Source organism: Phascolarctos cinereus, unplaced genomic scaffold, assembly GCF_003287225.1.
Source record: "Phascolarctos cinereus isolate Bilbo 61053 unplaced genomic scaffold, phaCin_HiC Scaffold_4;HRSCAF=312, whole genome shotgun sequence".
NCBI lineage: Eukaryota > Metazoa > Chordata > Mammalia > Diprotodontia > Phascolarctidae > Phascolarctos > Phascolarctos cinereus.
In genome coordinates this window covers 377,240,340-377,265,720 of record NW_027555847.1, presented here as the reverse complement: position 1 = coordinate 377,265,720, position 25,381 = coordinate 377,240,340, and the positions used below count along the sequence as shown (strand labels likewise).

Here is a 25,381-nt window from a genome sequence, read left to right as displayed (position 1 = left end):
GAGGTTATTCAGCTCTGTTGGGGTCAAGAAGAGAAACAAAGAGGGGACTGGACTGCTTGCCACTGCTCAGGATGGACAGTATGAGGATGATAAATGGTGGTGAGAAAGCTTAACTACTTAACTCTGGCTTTGCTTTTGTTGTCCTTTCAAACCATAACAAAAGTGCTACCTCCGACGTCCCATCATCACATAGAGGTCATTCTGGGTTCTCCAAGGTTATTCCAATGGGGTACAAGGTTCAGGTTCTACCATTCTGGAAAGGTTTTAAGGACTGATTATGTCTAATGTCTCAGTTCTAGCTTAGTGAAGTATGGAGAAGCTCCTCACTAGTTGGACGTCCACTACATAATGACTTTTTCAGCCATGGCAACCCATGAAACAAACAAACAAACAAAAAGAATGAATGAGTAAGCATCTATTTTATTAAGCACTTAATATTATGCAAAGCACTGTACTAAGCCCTCAGGATACAAATAGAAAAAATAACCCCTAATCTCAAGTGGCTCACATTCTAACAGAAATAACTGCATATACAAAAGACTTAAGCTGCAAGTCAGGAAAGATTCCATGGTCCTTAGACAGCTAGGTGGTATAGTGGATAGAGGGCAAGTCACTTAACCTCTGTCTCAGTTTTCTTATGTGTAAAATGGGGGTAGTGGCACCAGGGTTCTTGTGAGGATCAGATGATGTAATATTTGTAAATTCTTTACAAACTTTAAAGCACTATATAAATGCTGGCTGTTATTATGACTATTATGAAACAGCCTTCAGTTCTATGTAGCTCCAAGGCCTTCTTCCATGACAGTGACAAAAAGCCAGAGAAGGGAGCAGAGGATGCTAAGAATCACTGTTTTTAGACCATTATCTTGTTAATACTCTAAAGAAAGAGCCTTCCTCAAGGACCAAAAAGGTTAAGATCTTCAATCCATGAACATTTAAAAATTTTGATCATTGTTTTTCAGTATAATTGGTTCCACTTGCAATCCTAGGTATTTTCTTTTATGCATTTAAAAGCATTATTCTGAAAAGGGGTCAATGGGCTTCTACCAGACTTCCAAAGGGGTCCAGGACACTAAAGGTTAAGAACTTCTGAGGAACTGAATCATAAATACTAGCATTCTCACTATAAGTGAAACCACAAGTTATAAACACATTGCAGATAAACAGAAGCATGGCTTGGGAGTTCTCCTTGGATTGTCAAATAAAGAAGCTGGTTTCACTGTGCACTGAAAAGCACTGATAAGAATAACTTAGGAGGGTGTTTCATCATCTCCCCCACTTACAGTACAAATGATAAGCCAATGCAAAAAAGACCACCATAAAGATAATTTCAGTTTATATACTACAATCTGTTGTAGGAGATGAGGAAGAAGAAAATTCTATAAAGAATTCAACAAGATACTCTGAATTAATTCAAGATATAATTTGATTTTCAGTGACCTTTAGTATTAAAATGGACATGGGGAAAGTGGTAGAAAAATATATTGGAAAATATGGCTCAGGAGGAAGAAATTAAAAAGGTCAGAGGCTTGTGGAGTACGTGGAAGTGATACCTCTACCAAATACTAATACTGAATGCTTATGCTGAAGTATTCTTCAGGAAGCACAGGGTATGACAAGTAGCAGATAATACAACAAAAGATATACAAATTGTATTTTAATTTTCTTTTTAAATGATTAATGACTTATTTGAGAATCAATTTCTTTTTTGGTGAGGCAATTGGAGGTAAGTGATGTTGCTCAGTACGTAAGTGTCTGAGGTCAGTTTAGAACTCAGGTCCTCCTGATTCAAGGACCAGTGCTCTAGCCACTGCCCCACCTAGATGCCTCTCATTTTCAACTCAGTTATCTGTACCATTGACTCCCTAGAACAAAGGCTCAAATCAACACACAATCAGAAAAATAAAAATGAAGAAAAAATGAAGGATGTTATTAAAACTGCTTCCCTCCACAACCTTTCAAGTCTTCCTTCCTGTGACTCACGTCATATACTCTCCATCCTAGTTAAACTGGCCTCCTAGCTGTTTCCCTACAGGATGGTCCATCTCTCGACCTCATGCCCTTGTACAGGCAGTTTCCCCCATAGCTGGGATGCCCTGGCTCTCACCTCCACCCCTTGGTGCTCTCTGCTTACTCACTTGCTTCCTTCCCAACACATTTCAGGTGCCACTTCCTCCATGAGGTCCTTCAAGATACCTCTAGTTGTTAACACTCTCACCCTCTCAAAATTGTACTGCATTATTTTGCATATGCTTTGGTGTACTCGTTGCATCCCCCAGGAAAGTGTTAAAGCTTGAGAGTTGGGACTATTTTGTTTTTGTCTTTGCATTCTCACCTCCTAGAATGTTGCCTGGCATACAGTAAGCTTAATAAATATTTGTTGAGTTTAACTGAACCTGACCTGTAGAATAACAATAATAGATAATATTTATATAAGGGAAGCTAGGTGATACAGTGGGTAGAGCATTAAGCTTGGAGTCAGAAAGACTCATCTTCCTGAGTTCAAATCTGGCCTCAGATACTTACTACCTGTGTGACCTTGGGCAAGTCACTTAATCCTGTTTGCTTCAGTTTCCTCATCTGTAAAAATGAGCTGAAGAAGGAAATGGTAAACCACTCTAGTATCTTTGCCAAGAAAATCCCAAATGGGGTCAGGAAGTGTCAAACACAACTGAAAAAGAAAAACCTTACAATAACATTTATATAGTGCTTTCTACATGCCAGTCACTGTGCTAAGTGCTTTCAATTATCTTATTTGATCCTTACAACAACCCAGGGAGGTAGGTGCTTTATTATTATCCTCATTTTACGGATGAGGAAACTGAGACAAATAGCAGTTAAGAGACTTGCTCAAAGTCACACAGCTAGTAAGTGTCTGAGGCCAAATTTGAACTCAGGTCTTCCTGCCTCCAGGCCTGGCATTCTATCCACTGGACCACTGTGTCTATTGTATGTGACTGTCATAGAAGCAAAGAGAAAGAAGACCATTTCTTCTCTCTTTTTTAGCATGAGTAAATGACATCTTAGAAACTGGCTTCCATTCCACCAAAAAAGAGGAGTCGCATATATTTCTTGAAACAAGTACACTTCTAGGGCTATATCCCAAAGAGATCATACAAATGGGGAAAGGACCCACATGTACAAAAATATTCATAGCAGCTCTTTTTGTGGTGGTGAAGAATTAGAAATTTGGAGGATGCCCATCAATTGGGGAATGGCTGAGCAAGTTGTGGTATGTGAATGTAATGGAATACTATTGTGCTATAAGAAATGATGAACAGGCTGACTTGTACAGTCTGATGCTGAGTGAAGTGAGCAGAACCAAGAGAACGTCGTACACAACAATAGCCACGTTGCGCGATGACTAATATTGATAAACTTAACCCTTCCCAGCAATACAAGAATCTAAGACATCTCCAAAGGCCTCATGATGAAAAACGCTATCCACATCCAAAGAAAGAACTATGGAATTTGAATGCAGATCCAAGTATACTATTTGCTAGTTTTTTTCTCTTCTGTTGAGTTTTGTTTCCTCTTTCTGATGGTTCCTCCTATTGGTTATAATTCTTACTTACAACATCACTAATGTGAAAGTATGTTTAATAAGAATGTATATGTATAGCCTATATCAGATTGTGCACCGCCTTGGGGAGGGTGGTGGGGTGGAAGGGGGAGAAAATTTTTAAACTCAAAAGCATATGGAAGTGATTGTTGATAAATCAAAATAAATTAAGGAAAAAAAAGAAAGAAAAAAGTGCACAAATCCTGCTTGCCCTGGTCCTCACTGCTAGGCTAATAAGCAGATAGTCTTGTCATAGGCTAAATAATAATAATAAAGTTACACAATGAGAGCAAATGTTTGCCTGTCAGGTGAGTGCAAAGAGAATTACTTGTTTTTCCTTTTAAAAAATGTATATATATAAACATATATATTTTGTGTGTGTGTGTGTGTGTGTGTGTGTGTGTGTGTGTGTGTGTGTGTGTGTGTGTGTGTGTAAAATCTTTTTCAAGCTCTGATCAGGGAGATTTCTTTCTTAAAAAATTTTGTGCTCCTGAATAAAAGTTTCTACTGACCTGTCTTCAAGTGCACGAGCTATGGTCATTTAACATGGCACTAGAAATAAGCATTCATTTGATTGCTGAACAAATAATGACATACGAATGTAAGAAATACTATTGCGCCATAAGAAATGATGAAAGGGGAGGTTTCAAAGAAGTAGCCATCTGAGCTGATGCAGAGAGACATAAGCAAAGCCAGGAGAACAATTTATAAAACAACAACGTCATAAAGGAAAACAACTTTGAAAGATTTAACATAACCACGATTCCAGAGGACCCAAGCTGAAGCATGCTATCCAACTCCTATCCGAGAGGTGATGGATTTAAGATACAGAATAAGACATATATTTTTGGACATGGCCAATGGGAGAATCTATTTTGTTTGACTATGCATATTTGTCACAAAAGATTTATTTTTCTTTCTTTTTTTAGTGGGGTGAGGAACCTTAAAAGGAGAGATAATAATTTTCTGTTAATTGGAAAAAAAACATTAAAAATTTAAAAATATATATAATAAAAGAAAATAATATATATAATATGTAATATAATGACTCCCAAATAATATAATAATAATATCGAATACCTACCACCACCCCCAAAAGCATTTGATTTGTTGAAGAAAAACATAGTCTTAAAGACTCTCTTCTCCTTCCCATAAATGTTAAAAATCAACAGAGCTAACTTTGTTCACTTATCCTTCGATTATTAATATCAAATGAAGAACAAAACAGGGAGACATGTCACTGCTATAAAAGATGTCAGTGAGTCAATAGGTATTTATTAAGCACTGGGCTACGAGTTGAGGATATGAAGAAAGGCAAAAGATATAGATGTCTGCATGTTGTTTGCTCCATTAGATTGTGAGCTCCTTGAGCCACTAGAGTTGATGGGGGGGCAGTGAAATCTATGCTTTAGGAAGATGAATTTGACAGCTGAGTGGAGGATGGACTAGAGTGGGGCAAGAAGAACACCCAGTAGGCCATTGTCATAGTCTAGATGTAAAGTGAGGAGGGCTTACACCAGGATGGTGGCAGTGTCAGAGGAGAAAAGGGGGCATATGTGAGAGATGTTATGAAGATAAAGTCAACAGAACTTGGCCACAGAATGGATTTGAGGGATGAGAGAGAATGAGGAGTCCAGATGACACCTAGGTCATGAGATTAGGTGCCTAGGAGGGTGGTGGTACCTTCAACAATATTAAAGAAGTTTGGAAAGGCAAGAATTTTGGGGGGGAAATGACAAGCTCAGTATGGGACAGGTTAAACTTAAGATGCCTATAGGACATACAGTATGAAATGTCTAGTCAGCAGTCAGAAATAAGAATCTAAAGATCAGATGTTAGAGCTGTATAAGTAGATCTGAGAATCATCAGCATAGAGACGACAATTGAAATCATAGGAGCTGGTCAATAGTATAGAGGGAGAAAAGAAAGGACCTATGATGCCAACAAAGAGGTCAAATAGAGATCAGAATCCCTATACTTGATGGGGTCCTCTACATGCCCCCTTTAGTGGGTGACATTTGCCAAGTGCAGCAAGCTCCATAATGAAATTCACAGCCACCTAAGAGTTCCAATATCCACATAAGTAAAAGTAAGTGAATGAAGAATACTTTAAGGCTATATATACAGTTGGATGGACAAATCATAGAACTAGTCTATCAATCCATGTATCTTGGACAGATACTTCAGGACAACGAACTGGGCCTCGAATTCAAAAGGAAGAAGAGCAGCCATACTGCCCTTGGAAAACTGTGAAGCTCCTTCCAGGACCTCAGCCTTCTCACTAAAAAAAAACTCAACTATTAACACCAATGGTCTTCCAAGTGATGCTTTACAGCTGTGAATCATGAAATACCACAACCTTCAAAGAATCAAAATATGTGGGCCACCCAAGAAGCAATAGAGGGATGCATAGTACACATAAATTACCTGCAGAATGTCACCAACAACAAAAAAACACACACATGAAGAAGCAAAGCGTATTAATATACTATCAATAGCAAAGAATACTATTGTACTATTAATATCAAAGAGATAGACCAATCATGTAGGAAGAGATGGCTAAGATGGATGGCCCGTGTGCCGTACTGGTAACCCATGTAATGTTGAGACCTAAAGGAACATCCCTCAACATGTTGGGTATTCTAGACTTAATGAGAGTCATAAACAATAGTCACACAGGATGAGAGAATGTGAACTGGCTGTGATCTGCACCATTTGAGAGAGAACCCATGTCAGTGAGATTAGAGATCTATTAGAAGTAGTTCAGTGTATTTCACTTCCTAGGAGAATAGTCTTTGAACCAGAGAGGAAAGGACAGAAATGGTTAGTGGTGAATGGAGACCCAAGATAAGGGAGGAAATGGTCAAGTGGCATCTAATTGCCCTCATTGAGGACAATGGACCAGACCTGAAAGAACTATGAGATAGGGTTCTGAAAAAGCTGGCCTACATTATTGCTAAACCTCTATCAATGATCTTTGAAAGATCATTGGAGATGCCCGAAGAGCTATAAAATTGTCATATCCTTTGACCTAGCAATACCACTATTATGTTTATTTTCTAAGGTGATCAGGGAAAAAGGAAAAGAAGCTATATGTACTAAAATATTTATAGCAGCTCTCTTTGTGGTGGCAAAGAACTGGAAATTGAAGAGATGCTCTTCAATTGGCGAATGGCTAAACAAGTTGTGGAATATAATTGTGATGTAATACTACTGTGCTGTAAGAAATGATGAGCTGGTTGACTTTAGAAAAACATAGAAAGACTTGCATGAAATAATGAAGAGTGATATGAGCAGAACCAAGAGAATATTGTATATGGTAACAACAATATTGTTCAAATGACAACTGTGAAGGGCTAAGTTATTCTGAGAATTATAAATACTCAAATCAACTACAAAGGACCCATGAAGGAAGATGTTATCCACTTCCAGAGAAAGAACTGATAAACAAAAGCATGCATAGGATGGTTTTACATGTATGTGTATGTGTATAATTGCGTCAAATGTTGACCTTCTCTAGTACCATATGGCGAGGGAAAGAGGGAGATAGTTTAGAACTTAAAATTGTAGCCAAAAATGCAAATGTAACAAAAAAAAAATTTGATTTAATTTAAAAAAAGGTCATGGAGAATGAGAGAGGTGGCACAAGACTGAAGGAGATCAGAAGTTTTCCCAGTTTTCACAAAAGGAAAACAGCTAGGTAGAGCTCACAAACTCTAGACGCCTAAGTTCAATTCCTCTTCCTGGTGAAATTTTAGAATACATTATTAAAGGAATGACTTATCATCACTTATAAAATTAAGTAGGTCATTAAAAGACTGCATGGTTGTAGGATTAATATACTTACACTTCAGAAAAGCATTTGACAAAATCTCTTCTGCCATGCTTGTGAATAAGATGAAGACATTTAAGCTAGAGATTGCCCAATTTGGTGGATTTGGAGCTGGTTGAATAACTAGATCCAAAGAGTAGTCACTAATGGGAGCCTGTCAAATTTGAGGAAAGTTTCTAGTAGAGCGACACAGAGACATGTCACTGGTCCTGTGCTGATCATCATTTTTATCTGTGACTTTGATGACGGCAGAAATGTCATGCTTGTCAGATTTTCAGATGACACAGAAATTGGCGAGACTGCTACCATATAGGAAGTCAGAATTTCAGATATGAAAAGATCTTAATAGACTAGAATGATGGACTGAATCAAGGAGATTGAAATTAATAGAGACAATTATAAAGTTCTACATTCCTATCTAAAAATTCAACTTCACACTGACAGGATGGGGCAAAAATGGCTAATGTCAGCAGTATGACAACCAAACAGCTGATGCCATTCTAGTGACACGCAGAGTCCAGAAGGAGGGAAAGAACAGGTCCACTGCAGTCTGCCTTTGTCAGGACACAGCTGGAGCACTTCATTCGACTCAGGGAACCACAAATTTAGAAAAGGCTTAACCAAACAGAAGAACATCCAGAAGAAAGTAACTGAGATAGTGAGAGCATAAGAGAATAAACCTTGCAAGGCACAGCTGAAAGAAATGGTGATGTTTAACCTGGAGAAGAGAAGACTTTGGGGGAACATAATGGTGCCTTCAAGGAAATTCAAAGGCCTGGCCTGTTTAACCCAAGAGGCAGACCCAGAAGCACTTTCTTTGTGGAAGCAAAGAATTGGAAACAAAGTAGATGTTCACCAATGGAGTAATGGCAAATCAAATTGTGGTGCATGAAAATAATGGAATATTACTGTGCTATAAGAAATTACAGATATGGAGGGAATTTGGGGAAGATGGCTGAGCAGGTCAGAAAATTCCAAGCTCTCCAGATTTCCTCCACAAAGAAGACAAAATAGTGACTCAGGATGAACACAGAGTGGCAAAAGTAAACAAGAGTTGGGGCAGAGCAATGGTTCTCCTGGGGCAACTGGAGAAGATCCAAGGAAAGACCCCAGGGATGGAGGTTTGGCCAGAGTGAAGTGCAAACACCTCCAGATTATCTCCACTGAAACAACAAACCACAAGGCCTGGGGGTAGCTGGGTTGGGAGGTAGCCTCAGACTCAGCCACAGGAATGCTCACCTCACAGACAGTGGGGGGGGGGTCAGACATCTGAGTAGGGGAAGCTTGAAGGACCCTCTGCAGCTGAGGGGCACCAGGCCTACCTGTGCTGCCTAGAGGAGGTCACAGACTGAAGGTAAGAAGAAACTAACACACCTGCTGACTGCAGAAGTAGTGGGGCAGGGATGCTGCTGGCTGTGGGCACTTACAGGAGAGTTGAGTTCCTGGTTCCAGTTCCAGGCCAGAAGAGAGAACTGAAGGTTACAGCCACTGGAGCTCCTCAGGGAGCAAGAACTTTTCCAGCATAGTGTGGCTGGAGGCCCTAGCTGTGGCTTAGAGGGGAAAAGGAGTGCCTAAGTTGGACCCTGGACAAAGTTCAGAAGATAACAGTAAGAAGGACCTGAGACCAGAGGCACCATCAACCACACCTTCAGACTAGATGTGTTTATAATAACAAGCTACTAAAAATTAAGAAATAAAAATGAGTAAATAAAGGAGAAAGAACCCAACCATAGACAGCTACTATGAGTATAGAGAAGACCTGGGTTCATTTTCAGAGGAGGACATTGAAGCAAAAAGGTCTCTCCTACCCCAAAGATAACGTCAAATGGTCACATGCCCAAAAAGAGTTCTTGGAAGAACTTTTTAAAAATTTTAAAAATCAAATAAGAGAGATTGAGGAAAATTTGGAAAAGGACAATCCAAGAAAACTAAGGAAAGTATGAAAAGAAAGTCAACCAACTGGAAAAAGAGATCCAGAATCTTAAGGAAGAAAACAACTCCTTGAAAACTAGAAATGAGCAAGGGGAAGCGAATGACATTATAAGGTACCAAGAAATAATAAAGCAAAAGAAAAAAAAGAAAAAAAAGAAAAGAATGTGAAACCTCTCATAAGAAAAATAACTGATCTAGAGAACAGATCAAGAAGAGAAAACAAGAATTATAGGACAACCTGAAAGCTATGATAAAGAATCTTGATCTAATATTACAAGAAATAATTAAAGAATATTGCCCTGAAATTTCAGAACAAGAAGGGAAAGTAGAAAGGGAACAAGAAAAAAATCCACTGATCACCACCTGAAAGAGATCCCAGGATGAACACCTACAGGAATATCATAGTCAAATTTCAAAACCCCCAGCTTAAGAATAAAATATTATGAGCAACAAGAAAAAAAAAATTCAAATACTGTGGAGCCACAAGTAAAATTACACAAGATCTAGAAGCTGCTACACTAAAAGAGCACAGGTCTTGGAACACTATATATCGAAGAGCAAAAGAACCGGGATTGCAAGCCAAAAATAACTTACCCAGCAAAGTTAAGTATAATCCTGAACCAAAAAGAAAAATGGACATTCAATGACTTGACAGGTGTTCAGATTTTTACCATAAAAAGACCAGAATTTATTTTTTTTAGGCAATTGGGGTTAAGTGACTTGCCCGAGGTCACACAGCTAGTAAATGTCAAGTGTTTGATCTGAGGCCAGATTTGAACTCAGGTCCTCCTGACTTCAGGGCCGGTGTCTATGCACTGTGCCACCTAGCTGCCCCCAAAAAAGACCAGAATTTAATAGAAAATTTGACATATAAGATTCAGGAGAAATATAGGGTAAACATCAAAGACCAATTACAAGGGATTCAATAAGGACAAACTATTTTTTATATGTGAAAGTGTAAACCATATTCTTAAGACTGTCATTAGTAATCAGGCAGTTAGAAAGAAAAATTGGGATGAGTTGAGTATGATATGATTTTAAAAAGCAAAATTGCATAGGCAAAGATTTAAAAAGCAATTATCTTGTACAAATGAGGCGTAAGAGGAAGAACTGATACAGAGGAATCAGGTGGGGGTGGAGGGCTGGAATTGCTGGAATCCTGCTCATCAGATCTGGGTTAAAGAGGTAACAACATACACATCCATAAGAGTATAAAAGTGTTTTAAATTTATAAAGAAATAAGAGAATGAGGGGACAGAATAGGGGGAAGGATTAGAAGGATGTATAGACAAAGATTTAGGAGGGTTGAGGGAGAAGAAAAAGGAGGGACCCTTAAAGGAATGGGTAAAACAAGGAAAAGGAGGGTTAGGGGAGAGGATAAGGGAGAGATTCTTTAAAAGGGTGTGGAATAGGGAGGTAGTGGATAGAGGTAAACTAAACAAGGGATAGGGTAAAAAGAGAGGCTGAGAAAGACAATAGTGAGGAAAATAAGAAAATAGCAGTTATAACTTTGAATGTGAATGGGATGAATTCACCCATAAAACAGAAATGGATAGCAGAATAGATTAAAAATCAGAATCTGACAATATTCTGCTTACAAGAAACACATTTAAAAATGAGAGATACACAAAGAGTTAAAATAAAGGGTTGGAGTAGAATGTACTATGCCCCAGCCAATACAAAAAATAGCAACAGTAGCAATCATGATACCAAAGTCAAAGCTAAAATAGATTTAATTAAAAGATACAAACAGGGAAACTACATTATGATATGTATGATATGATATTATGATATGATAAAAGGTACCATAAATAATGAAGCAATATCAATACTAACCTTATATGAGCCAAATATCCTAACATCTAAATTTTTAAAAGAAAAGTTAAATGAATAACAGGTGGAAATAGATAGTAGTACTATAATAGTGAAGGACTTTAATCTTCTTCTCTCAGAACTAGACAAATCTAACCAAAAAATAATAAGAAATAAATTAAGGAAGTGAATAGAATTTTAGATAAGCCAGATATGATAGATATCTTGAGATAACTGAATGGAATTAGAAAGGAATACACCTTTTTTCTCAGAGGTACATGGTACCCTTACAAAGACTGATCATATATTAAGGCACAAAAATTTTGTAGCCAAAAGCAGAAAAGCAGAAATATCAAATGCTTCCTTTACAGACCACAATGCAATACAAATTATATTTAATAATGGACCATGGAAACATAGAAAAAAACTAACTGGAAACTAAACAACCTAATCTTAAAGAATGTATAGACTAGAGAACAAATAATAGAAACAATCAGTAATTTCATTAAAGATAATGACAATAATGAAACAACTTATCAAAACCATGGTATATAGAAAAGCAGTAATCAGAGGAAAATTTATATCTCTAAGCACTTACATCAATTTAAAAAAAGAGAAAGAGCAAACCAATGAACTGGGGATACAATTAAACAAAACTAGAAAAAGAACGAATTAAAAATCCCCAATTAAACACTCAATTTTAGGAACTCCTAAACAAAGATGCCCACTGTCACCAATATTATTCAGTTTTGCATTGGAAATCCTAGCAATAGTAACAAGAGAAGAAAAAGAAGTAGAATAATCAGAATAGGGAGTGAGATATTAAAACTATCTCTTTTTGCAAATGATAGGATAATATACTTGGAAAATCCTAAAGATTCAACTAAAAAGATAATTGAAATAATTAATAATTTCAGCCAAGTATCAGGATATAAAGTAAACCTACATAAATCATCATCATTCCTATATATCACCAACAGGATCCTGCAGGAAGAGATGGCTAGAGATATCCCATTTAAAATAACTCTAGACAGTATAAAATACCTGGGAATACACCTACCAAAACAAACCCAGGATCTATATGAACAAAACCATAAAACATTTTGTAGCAAATACAATCAGATTTAAATAAATGGTGACATATTAATTGTTCATAGGTAGGCAAGGCCAACATAACAAAAATGACAATTTTATCCAAATTAATCTATATATTCAATGCCATCTCAATCAAATTATCAAAAAAAATTTTACAGAGCTAGAAAAAAATAACAAAATTCATTTGGAAGAACCAAAGATCAAGAATATAAAAGGAACTAATAGGAAAAAGTGTAAAGGAAGGAGGTTTAGCAGTACCAGATCTTAAACTATATTATAAAGCAGCGATTATCAAAGCTATCTGGCACTGGCTAAGAAACAGGTAGATCAGTGGAACAGAGTAGACATACAATCTATAGCAGCAAACAAATATAGCAACCCAGTGCCTGACAAGTGTAAAGACTTAAGTTTTGGGGATAAGAATTCATTATTTGGTAAAAAAAAATTGTTGGGAAAGCAGTCTGGCAGAAATTGGGCATAGACCAACATCTTATACCATTTGCCAAGATAAGGTCAAAATGGAAACATGACCTAAATATAAAGGGAGATATTACAAGAAAACTTGAAGAATATGGAACATGCTACCTCTCAGACTTATGGATTGGTGAACAATTTATGAACAAACAAGAAAGTGTGTTGTGAGATGTAAAATAGATAATTTTGAGCACATTAAATTAAAAAGGGTTGGTACAAACAAAAGAAATGTAGCCAAGATTAGAAGGAAAGCTGAAAACTGAAGGGAGGGGAATTTCTAGACAGTTTCTCAGATAAAGGTATCATATCTCATATAAAGAACTTTGTCAAATCCATAAGAAAGTGAGTAGGGGCAGCTAGGTGACATAACGGATAGAGAGCCAGCTCTGGAGTCGGGGGACCTGAGTTCAAATCCAGCTCCAGACACTTAACACTTACTAGATGTGTGACCCTAGGCAGGTCACTTAACCTGATTGCCTCGCAAAAAAAAAAATAATAAGTTGAGTCATTCCTCAATTGACAAATGGTCAAAGAATATTAACAACCAGTTTTCTAATGAAGAAATCAAAACAATTTATAGCCTTTTGAAAAAATGTTCTAAATCTATTGATTAGAAAAATGCAAATTGAAACAATCATGAGATATCATTTTACACCTATCAGATTGGCTAAAACAGCAGAAGGGAAAAATGACAAATGTTGGAGGAGATGTGGAAAAATTAGGACCTTAATTCATTGTTGGTGTTTCTGAGAGCTGATCTAACGATTTTGGAGAGAGATCTGGAATTATGCCCAAAGAGTTATTAAACTGCCTACATACCCTTTGAAATCACTATTCCTTTGCAATACCACTATTAGTTTTGTTTCCCAAGATGATTAGGGAATATGGAAAATAATCTACATGTTCTAAAATATTTATAGCAGCTCTATTTGTGGTGGCAAAGAACTGGAATTTACAGGGGTGCCCATCAATTGGGAAATGGCTAAACAAATTGTGGTATATGTTCATGATGGAATATTACTCTGCTATAATAAAGGATGAGCTCAATGATTTTACCCCTTCTCTTTTTTTGGGGGGGGCAGTTGGGGCTAAGTGACTTGCCCAGGGTCACACAGCTAGTAAGTGTCAAGTGTTTGGTCTGAGGTCGGATTTGAACCCAGGTCCTCCTGCCTTCAGGGCCAGCGCTCTATCCACTGTGCCACCTCGCTGCCCCGAGCTCAATGATTTTAGAAAAGCATGGAGAGATCCCCATGAAATCATGAAATAATGAAGAGTGAAATGAGCAGAATCAAGAGAATATTGTATACAATAAGAGCAGTATTGTTTTTAAAAACAACTTTGAGCAACCAAGTCTTTCTATTATAAATTATAAATACATTATTAATCACAAAGATCCTACGAAGGAAGATGCTACTTGAATCCAGGGAAAGAATATATATATTCTTACATATATACATACATAATATGTATGTACATGTATACATGCACACGTGTGTATACATAGTTATGTGTATGTGTGTGTGTGTATATATATATATGTATGTGTTATGTATATATACACACACAGATTTGTCTTTAATAGTAACCACCTCAAGTCCAGGGGTGGGGGAGAGGAAAAAAAGAAATTCACATGATAACTTTGTTGTATATTTGAAAGGAATAGCAAGTTGTACATAATAGATGTGCAATTTCAGGTGCAATTCTCAGTTTTTCTATCTCACTTTATTATGGAAATGCTTGTTTTATTTCTTAAGTTCAGAATAAAATAAATTAAAAAAATTTTAAAAAGAAAGTACAAACATGATGAATACAGAGAACAGATTTATATGAACTGATATAGAGTGAAATAAGCAGAATCATGAAAACAATATACACAATGACTACAAAAACGTGAATAGAAAGAATACAAAACAATCAAAAGTGAATATTGTAGCATTATAATCAATACCCATGACCCCAAAAGAGAGATATGAGAAGACACCTCACTTCAGTGCTTTATGGAGGTGGATGGGTCCATGGGTATAGAACTTTGGATATATTTTCAAATTCTCTGTCTATGTAATGATCTGTTTTCCTTGGGTTTTTTCCCCTCTTATTCCTCTTTTTCCTTCTTCAGAAAAAAAGTCTACTATATAAACATGACTCTCTGGCAAGGAGGGAAAAGAACACTAGGAAAATTTCAACAGTGTAAAATAAAATATATGATTAACAATTCATTTTTTTTAAAGGAAGTCAGAGAGGTAGTGTTAGGTCTAACAATCAGAACTGGACACAAGTAGAATATGTTGCCCAGGAAAGTTGTAGGTTTTCCTTCACTAGAGGTCTTCAGGAAGAGAATGGATGGACAACTTGTTGAGGACATTATAAAGGGCTCATTAGTCAGATGTGGGCTGGACAAAGAGGCCTTTGAGGTCCCTTCCGAATCATTCATTCAGTGTAACAGTGCCAGAAGTCCAAGACAATGGTATAAGTCTTTTTTCTTCATTTTTCCATTTTCTGTTATTTTCATTTGAGTACTAGTAAACCAATGCGGTTTTGCTTCTGGAGGTGTACATCTGGTTGGGGGAGGGGGAGAGAAAAGGGAAGAAAAGTGATGATAGTAATAATATATAGCAATAAAAAGGGCCCAGAGAGCCCATTTGTCTCTTTCAGAAGTTCTCAAAGTGTGGTCTAGGGACTCCTGAGTTCTCCAAGACCCTTTCAGGGGATCCATGAAGTCAAAATTATTTTTTTAATAATGCTATGATTTTTTCCTTTCTAATCCATTAAATATTGACAGAGATAACCTACATAAACAAAAGCTCTTGGTGGGATGTAGTCCTCAATAATTCTTAAGAGTATAAAGGGGTCAGGGGCAGCTAGATGGTACAGTAGATAAAGCTCCAGCCTTGGAGTCAAGAAGACCTGAGTTCAAATCCAGTCTCAGACAATTGACACTTACTAGCTGTGTGACCCTGGGCAAGTCACTTAACCCTGTTTGCCTCACCAAAAAAAAAAAAAGAGTATAAAGGAATCCCGAGACCAAACAGTTTGAGAATCACTAGTCTATGCTGATCCAAAGTGAAAGTTGAAGATCTCATTTAGAACTCAAAATCTTACAAAAGTGAATGTTAAAAACTAAGAAATAAATAAATTTATATTTAAAAAACAATAAAGTTGAGGACCTTGTAGAGGATCTGGGCTATCTGATAATGTTGACACCAGAGGCGGTGTGGGAAGGGAGTATGCTCAATTCAGTGGCTGACTTAGGTGTGACCTGGGGTAAGATCACTTGATATCTTTATGCTTTAGGTTGCTCATCTATAATTTAAAAAATGCAAATAATAATACACTATCATTCTACACTATAGGACTATAGTGAGGAAAGCTCCTCAAAGTCTATAAAGGACTAACTTCACAGCAATCTTCCACATAGGTATTAGCACCCCCATTTTACAAATGAAGGAACTGAGGCTCAGAGAGGATCAGAGGACGCATTCAAACCCAAGACTTCTGACTCCAAGGCCAGTACCCTTTCTACTATCCTACCTCTTCCTCAGACGTTCAGCTCAAATGGAACAGTTGGGTGACCCAAGGCCCCTGATCCAGGTAAGGGGATGTAGAGGGTTTCATGCCCCTATGGTACCTTTGCATACATACCAATTCCAAAGGTACCCACTGAACTAGGGAGCCATAAGTTCTTATTCACCATGTGGTTATTTCTTTATTTTAGCTTCTTGGGACATTTGCAATCCCTCTCAGAGAGAGGTAGTTAAACACTGGTCTCAAGAAATTTTGAATGCACCAGTTGTATTGTAAGAATAGAGCATTTGACTTTACAGCTTTAAGAGACCTCAGAGATAGTCTGGTCCAATAGTATCAAAACTAAATCTAAAAGGGAGCTAATAATCCATACATAAGGATTCCTGCAGGCCACATATTGACTTAACTTAAAATGTGATGCTAACTATATTTTGTGTATTTTTATTTATTTTGTTAAATATTTCCCAACCACATTTTAATCTGGCTCAGGCTACACTTGGGAATGCTGTGTTGAGACCCACATTCGATACTTCTGGTCTAGTCAAATTATCTCAAAAGAGATGAGAAAACTGAGGCTCCAGAGGTAAAATGACATTTTCATGGTCCCACGGCAAGTTAAATGGTAGCTATAGGACTGGAATCCAGGGCTGCTGATTTCTAAGCCACTGTTCTCTCCAATACACCACACAGAAATTAAGTTTAAAAATAGCACCTCCAGGCCTTCTTTCCCTCATTCCTGAGGGCAGCTTTGTGACCAGCCTTTTCACCTTTAGATTCTATCCTCTAATCTAGCCAGCACATTCCATTCTTTTCAAAGCCTCACTTCTACCAGGTCATTCTCTGCTTGAGAAATTCCAGGGGCTTCCCATTGCTCACCATACAAAGTCGAAACCCCTCTGCAGGATTTTAAAGGCCTTTTATACTCTGTCCCTACCCAATCTACTCATCTTCATCTCCCATTCTTCCCAACACACTCTGCTCCTCTCGGGCCAGCCTTATTGTCTCCTCAACATGCCATTCCCACCGATATGCCTTGGTTTATACTACATTCCTTCCTGGAATGTTTTCTCCTCCCATCTGCCTAGCAATCCAACTATTTCCTAAAATTTGCCATCTCTCCTCAGCCAGTTTCCTCACAGTCCTCCAAATATGCTGTATTCATTCCCACAGCCCCACTTCTGCTTACACCATTCCACCAACTTATCATGCTCTTCTTCCCCTCTTCTATCTATCCAAATCCTACTCACCTTTCAAGGCCTACTTTTTCCAGGAAACTTTCCCTAACTACTCTAATCTGTACCATTCACCCTCTCTCTTAACCTAAGAGGCAAGTCAACAGAATGGCGGGTGCAGTGGAATGAGCACTGGTCTTAGAGAGAGACTTCAGTTTGAACCAGTAACATTATTAACCTCTTTGAGCCTCAGTACTTCATCTGTAAAATAATATAGCATCACTTATACCATCTACCCCACAGGGTTGTTGTAAGGCAAGTCCTTGTAAACGCTGAAAGTACTAACTTAAGAAACCATAATCTGTATAATTCAATTTTGTATTGTTGACTAGTTGTTGCACATATTTGTCTCATCTATAACAAACCTCCCTAAAGATCCTTGAGGACAGGGTCTATGTCTCTTCTGATCTTTTTACCCCAGGTTAAGGCAAAAAATAGGCAATCAATAAAAATGGGTTGGTAGTAGATAGAGCACTTGACCTGGGGTCAAGAAGACCTTGATGATCAGGTTATCATCACTGACAACTAGAGGTTTTGGTGCCCAGAAGTTCTCTTCCAACCATCTTTCGTAGGTATGGAATCCTGTGGAATCCACAAAACCATTTCACACTTTACTAGCTGTATGACACTGGGCTTAGACTCTCTCAGGTTACATTCTAAGGGAGGGGAGCAACATATACATTCTATTTTGGACTAAGTCTGTCCAATGCAGATGAGTTGTTGTTCAGTCATATCTGACTCTTGGTGACCCCATTTGGGGTTTTCTTGACAAAGCTATAGGAGTGGTTTGCCATTTCCTTCTCCAGTTTATTTTATAGATGAGGAAACCGAGGCAAACAGGATTAAGTGACTTGCCCAGGTTCACATAGCTGATGTCTGAGGCCATATTTGAAATCAGGTCCTCCTGACTCCAGGTCCTGCACTCTATCTACTGCTCCCCTAGCTGCCCCACGAAGATGAATACTCACTCTGAAATTTAGTCTTAATTGTTGTCAGGGTCACACAGCTAATAGTTATCTGAGACAATTTCAGTTGAGTGATGAGGTCAAAATCCAGACTACAAAAAACTGGGAGGGGAAAGAAAAGGGAGGGGGGAATAGAAGGGAGGGAAGAAGCAGTAAGGCTGAAGGGGAAGAAAAGGGAAAGGGAGGGAGGGACTGAGGGAGGCGGTGGTCAAAAGCAAAACACTAGTGAGAATCTGTACTTACAACTTCACTAATGGGAAAATATGTTTAATAGGAATGTAAATGTATAGTATATATCAGATTGTGTGCCGTCTTGGGGAGGGTGGTAGGGAGGAAGGGAGAGAAAAATTTTAAACTCAAAAGTATATGGAAGTGATTGTCGATAAATCAAAATAAGTTAATAAAACGAAAGATGCAAGATAGGAAGTAACTCCTAAAAAAAAACTGGGAAGTGAGAAGAGAAAAAAATGGAGAAAGGCAGAAAATATAGACTTTTCAAGGAAAAAAAATGGGATGGTATGAATAGAGAGGGGAGGGGACATCCCAGAAGAGGGAAGAGTCAAAGACGACTCTGAAGGCAAGAATCTGGATGATTGGGGGATATTGCTGTCAACAACCAAAACAGAGATTTTGGGAGGAAGAACAGGTTTAGAGTGAGAATCATCAGAGCACAGATTTAGAGCAACAAGGTACCTTGGAGGCTATCAATGTAAACCCCTCATTTTAGAGGTGAGGAAACTGAGGCTCAGAGCTGGTAAGTGACTTGCCTAAGGTCACACATACTAAATGTCAGAGGCAGGATTGAGTTCAGATCTTTCTGACTCCAAGTCCAGTACTCTATCCCCTATGCCACTAATTAGAAGTTGAGCTTTGGATGTGATAAGTTTGCTGGATCAACGGACATCCAGATGGAGATGGCCAGCTAGCACTTGCAGATAGGAAAGTGGAGTTTAGGGGTGTGGGTATATAAATTTGAGAGTCAACTATATAACCATGATTATTGAACACACAGAACTGGATGAACCCACCAAACAAGTATGGAGAGGATAGACCCCTGGAAGATAATCACATATGCGGGGTTGGGAGAGGATGAAGAATCAACAAAGAAAATAGCAGAGAAGGTATCGTTAATGCAAAAATTAGTGTCATGGAAGCAAATGGAGGAGAGCTTATCCTGGGGAAAGGAGTAGTCAATAGTGTCAGATGCTGCAAAAACATAAAGAAGGGTGGGAAGAAATGAGAAAAATTCGTCAGGCAGAGCTAGTAGAACCCAGCTGGGGTGAGTAGCTGGCATTTCTCCATGAAAAAGTTCACTCCCTTAGCTTGGGCACTGATTGTCTTTTCCAGGCACATCTTTTAAAGATGATGGGAAGAGCAATACAAGAAGTCACTCACACCTCAGTATAAATGACTTTATCAGATTACTTTTCCACTGGCTGAAAGGACATGGGACAAGCATAAGGATTCTGAACTGGGAAAGGTGAGAGCGCCTAAAAAGGGGAGAGGGTGAAAGAGGGCAGAAAGAGAAGAGGCTGGGGATCCCAGGGACGACCTTCCCAAATTTGCTTGATGAGGATGTCTCTCAGTAATCGAGTAATTAAGTACCATAAATATTATTAGGGGCCTTTCTATATCAAGATAATGCTTTTATTAATAATAATAATAATAATAATAAAACCAACATTTATGTAGTGCTTACTGTGTACTTTGCATTTATAATGTAATTGTAGTTTGCAATTATCATTCCATTTGGTCTTCACAACAAACCTTGGAATGTAGGTACTTTTATTATCCCCTTTTTTCAGATGAGGAAACTGCAGAGGTTAAGTGGCCTGCCTAGGGTCTCCCAGCTGGTGTCTGAAGCTAGATTGGAACTCAGCCTTTCTGACTCCATGTCTAGCATTCTAGCCAAGATGCAGTTGCAATGTAGTAGAAAGGGTCAAGATTTGGTGTCAGAAAACCTCTGTCACTTACTAACTGTGAGAGTGTGGGCAAATTACTTCACTAGCTTCAGTTTTCCCACGTCTAAAATGGGGATAATAATATCGATATTACCTCTTTCCTGAGGAGCAGGTAGGAGAATGTGTGTAAAGATACTTTGTAATCAGTAAAGTGCAATCTATAGATAGGTGAGTGATGAGGAGGAAGAGGAGGAAGAAGTTCCTATTTATCCATAGACAGAGCATGCCCTAATCTGTTTCTTCAGAGGTGGGGCTAACTGTTCACACCCTCTTGGTCATTTCCCTTTTAACCAGTGGAGTATGTTTGAGAGCCATTAATGGTCAGGATGCTTTTAGAGCACTATTCCTGAAAGCTCATGGTGTTCCCTAATTTACAACAATGGCAGCAGTTTAGAAGCATGAAGAATTGGGCTTAATATCCGCCTCCCTCCACAGGTCTAACTTTGTCATTGAGCAAGTGCAAGTAACTTGTGACTTGAAAGAAATGGCCCTGAGAGCTTGGAACTTTAAAACAATGAGAGCGTTTAATAGAATGACACCAAACAAGCTGAAGATTAAAGAAGCTCATTCTGACAATAAGCAGGTATTAAGTACCTACTGTGTGCCAGATATTCTTCTAAGCACTGGGGATCCAAAACCAAAAATGAAACAGCATGATTTAAAACAGAATATCTATATAAAGTAACTACAGTGTAACGGGGCAAAGGGAGGGTGGAGAACTGTCACCAGCTGCTGAGATCAGAAAATGCTTCCCGTAGGAAGTGGCACTTAAACTGAACTTTAAAAGAAACTAGGGATTCTGAGAGGCAGAGGTGAAGGACTCACTGCCTGGGCAGAGACTTGAAGACAAGAAATGGAATATAAAATTCCAAGCAAGTGGACCAGTTTGACTGGGCGCTAGAGTTCATGAAGGGGCCTATTGTATATAGTAAGTCTGGACAAATGGAGTAGTCTATGTTTTGTCTGAGAGGCAGTAGGGAACCACTGGACCTTTTTGAGCAGAAGAGTGACGTGGTCAGACTCATACCTAAGGAACATATCTAACTTTGGCAGTTACATGGAGAATGCATTAGACAGGGAAAGACACAAGCTCTTGGGATTTCCAAAGTGGACTGAGGTAGACTAAGAACTAAGGATCTGAGAATCCTGGATGGGATTATTGCTATACTCCTTCCCAGGGGCTAATCCGTCTTCTAATCCATTTTACACACACGCATGCGAGCGCACGTGCGCACACACACACACACACACACGCACACACACACACACACGCACACACACACACGTGCACACACACACACACACACACACACACACATGCACACACACACACACACCCCTAGACTCATCCTTCTAAAACAGTGATTTCCTCATGTCATTCTTCCACTCGAGAAACCAAAATGGCTCCCGATTGACAACTACATCATGCCCAAACTCCTCTCCCTAGCTTTTAAGACCCTCCACAATCTAAACCTACCCAATATTTCCAGCATTATTCTTCCCCTGCACTCCAGCACACAGACCTGGCCTCCGACATGCAGGCCTCCTCACTTCACTGGCCCACATATCTCATATTTATTTCTGCCTCTGCCTCTGTGCAGGCTATCCAACCTCATTTCCTGCCCATCATTTTCTCTTCCAAGGTACCTGCGATTTCCCATAGCTGAGAACTTAGAACAATCTTCTTCGTCTTATTTGACTACTCAACTATTACTCATCCTTCAAGACCCAGGTCAAGTCTAAACTCCTCCATGAGTATTCCCATCCCAAAGATTCTGCCCAGTGACTTCTTTCTCTGAGTTCCCTCATATAGTCAGCACTTCTTAGGAAGCTTAGCCTGGTAACCTCGCCTCTTGAATTTGGACTTCTAACTCTAAAATGCATTTATCTCATAATATTATATATATACAATTGCATGTGTATTAGGGTCTTATCTCCTCACTGGACTAAGTCCCCCATGAGTTCCTGAGGACTTTGTATCTCATCTAACTAGTGCTCTGTCTATGGTAGGCATTTAATAGATGATACACTACACCACATAGCACTTAATTATTTTTTAATTGTTTCATGTGTGTATGACTTGTCTACCAGGCAGGTCTGATAGATGTAGATATCTCCCCAAACCCCAGAACTGGGCATATAATACATTCTCAGTACATGACTGCTTCAATTGTCCCAGGGTACTGTAGGAAGATCCAGAGATAGGAACAAGAATGATTTAAGGAGTCGGGCAGGCATCGGGGTACATACACCCTGCTAGGGGGAGCTAGCTCTTTAAGATGAGGTCATCCTGACCCAATGAAACCAGCAACAGTAAGTAATAATGAGTTTGGTTTGCTTCTGTATAGAGCCCTATGTCCCCTACACTGCTCTAATATCACATCACAGAAGCTTGCTGGGAATGCTGCCTACTTTCCCCTCCTCACCTCTCCCCAGACCCCCCCTCAACCCCATCCTCTAGCTCCAAGAGAACAACATGACTAGCAAATAGCCATGTGGCAGGCTTGAGCCCTTCAGCCTTCCTGATAAGATGTCCTGTCCCAGAAGACTGACCACAGGGAGGCAAGCACCACCGTGGGGGTGGAGGTGGGGGGAGGAAAGGACAGGGAGGAATACAATCAAAACCTATGGCTAATGAGAGGAAAATCCGGAAAATTGATACGAACTATTTAGAACCAGGCTGTCCTTGTGGGGAAGAGAGAGTAAGGACTCAGCCAGAGGTGAGAGCAGTAATACAAGAGCTGTACTAAGGTTTCCAACACCTTCCCAGGCTCTAGGCTGAATAGCCCTTCCAAACCACTAGTCTAATGCAGGTCTGATCAGCTGCTGACTCTCAGGGGAAGAAAATGCCCTTGAAGGTCATGTCACCTCCTGAGGGCTAACTACAGATCTAAGTACACTGGGCCGGCACATCTGACCTAGGTTTGAGTTCTAGCCCTTCTACTTACTATCTATAACACATAAGTTTATTTTTCTGGGTCTCAGTTTCCTCAACTGTGGAGGTTGGGCTTGATCTTCAAAGTTCCTTCCAGGTCTAAATTCTCTCATCTGGTACCTGTGATTCCCCATTGCTGAGAGAGCTATTTTAAAATGATTGCTGGTCAGTTTGGAGCACTTTAAATGCCCTCCTCTCTCCACATCAACCAGTGCAGGCTTCTTGGGGGTGGAGAAGAGGGCAAGATGAATGGTCAAGTGGGAGGGAAGGACAGCTCTCTCCTCAGAAAAGTGAGAAGGGGATATTTAAATACAGAGGAAAATGCTGGAAAAACTCAAACTAGGGGAGTAAGCCTGTGGGGTGAAGTGAGGGAAGAAGCAGGTCTAGCAGTACGGGAAAAGATGGTTGAGTTGTAGACCAAGACAAATGTGGTCCCCGATAGTAACTTCAGCTTGGGACTGCCCTGGTGCAGGCTCTGTACTTTAAGCAAGCAGAAATAAACAGAAGCTGTTTCCAACGCTTGGAGAGGCAGAGGCAGAAAGAAGAATGTTTAATGTATAAGTGATCATTTTTCCATAGATTTTCCAGGTCCTACTTTCTGGGGATATTTCTGTTCATGTGAAAAGTATTTGTTGTGAGAAACAAGGGCTAACAGTTCTCATTGCATTCTTCCTGGCTCACGACAAAAACCAATCTAAAGGTAGGATCGTAGATCTAGGGCTAGAAAGGACCTTAGCATCCATCTAATACAAGCCCTTCATTTTACAGATGAGGAAACTGAGGCCCAGACAGGTTAAATGACTTGTCGGTATCACAAGAATCAAAGGTAGGATTTGAACCTAGGTCCTCTGACCCAGAGTGCTCTTTCCGCTGTCTCAGAACAGATTAAACTGTGGTTTGTTTACCTGTCGAGTGACAGATAAAATATAAATTCAGCATCACTCTTGTATTCCCTCCTCCCCATCCTCCACACTACTCCACTACGAAAACCTCATTTTCCCAAGCGCCCCAAGTTGTACATTGCTCAAGTTCACTGAACAAGAAGCCCCCCAGGGAATTTGACCAACACCTCTCCCAAGGGAGCCTCCAGAAGTAACTCTAGGGTCAGACAGGGAGTGAAGGTCCCTGAAACCGAGGCCAGAGTTCTCAATTTCGACTCTTGCCACTGACTCTCAACATTCAAATGGAGTTCTAATGAGCTAAAATTGGTATGGGCATTCAAGGTTCTCCCTCTAGGGAGACGCAAGGCAGGCTATGAATTGTTCTCCCCTATCACGGGAGACCGAACGCCCTTTAAAGGGGTCCTCACTCATCCGAGATCCCTGACTTCTCAGATAGCAGCATTTATCTGGGCTGCCACGGAAACTTAATACTGCTCCGTACCCCCTGTCAAAAAGGTGAGGAGAGGAGAGGTACACATCATTTTTAAAAAGCCAGAGAAGTGAAGCCCAGTCCCCGGAGCAGCTACGGTAGGGTGAACTCCCGCTGACTCCTCGGGCCCGTCCCCCAGCCCCAGCCTCAGCCCCGCATTCGACTTTCTGACCTCCTGATGTAGTTTCGGCCATATAGGATTTGTTGCAGCAAGGTCACCACGGCAAAGGCGCAGATGAAGATGAAGAACAAAGTTCGATTCCCGAGCAAATCCCCGGTTGGCCGAGGGGTCGGCGTAGCCCATCCTGACCCGGGGAGATGGGGCAGGCGACTGAGTTAGGCGAGGGCTCAGCGCCGCGAGCCCGGGGGCCCAGCTCTCACAGTCAAGGGGCAAGTGCTCGTACCTCCAGCCCCTGGCCGAGGCAGCCTAGCACCCGATGCCCCATCGTGCAGCCTCCGCCCCCCCCTCCTCCTCCTCCTCCTCTTCCTCCTCCTCTCGGCTCCCTGGGGCTGTCAGACGTAGCACGGCACTCTCGGTGGGGTAAACTTTCTAAGCACCTTGATCGTGGGTGTCATCCAAAACCATTCGTGCCCGGCTCCGGGGAGCCCGCGGTGCAACGCCGTCCTGGATTTGCCGGCGTCGCGCAGACCCTCAGCCTTCCTCCCACCTCCCTCTGTGCCCCCTCTT

At 39.9% G+C, this 25,381-nt stretch overlaps 1 protein-coding gene across 1 annotated transcript in view; it reads right to left on the bottom strand.

The window, feature by feature from the left end:
• Positions 1-25,140, bottom strand: part of ST8SIA5 (ST8 alpha-N-acetyl-neuraminide alpha-2,8-sialyltransferase 5) — a 148,070-nt gene extending 122,930 nt beyond the window's left edge. The window contains 2 exon segments of the mRNA XM_020985769.2: positions 24,866-24,966; positions 24,968-25,140. Coding sequence (XP_020841428.1) covers positions 24,866-24,966; positions 24,968-24,997 — 131 coding nt within the window. The 5' untranslated portion in view covers positions 24,998-25,140.
• Positions 25,141-25,381: the final 241 nt, after the last annotated feature.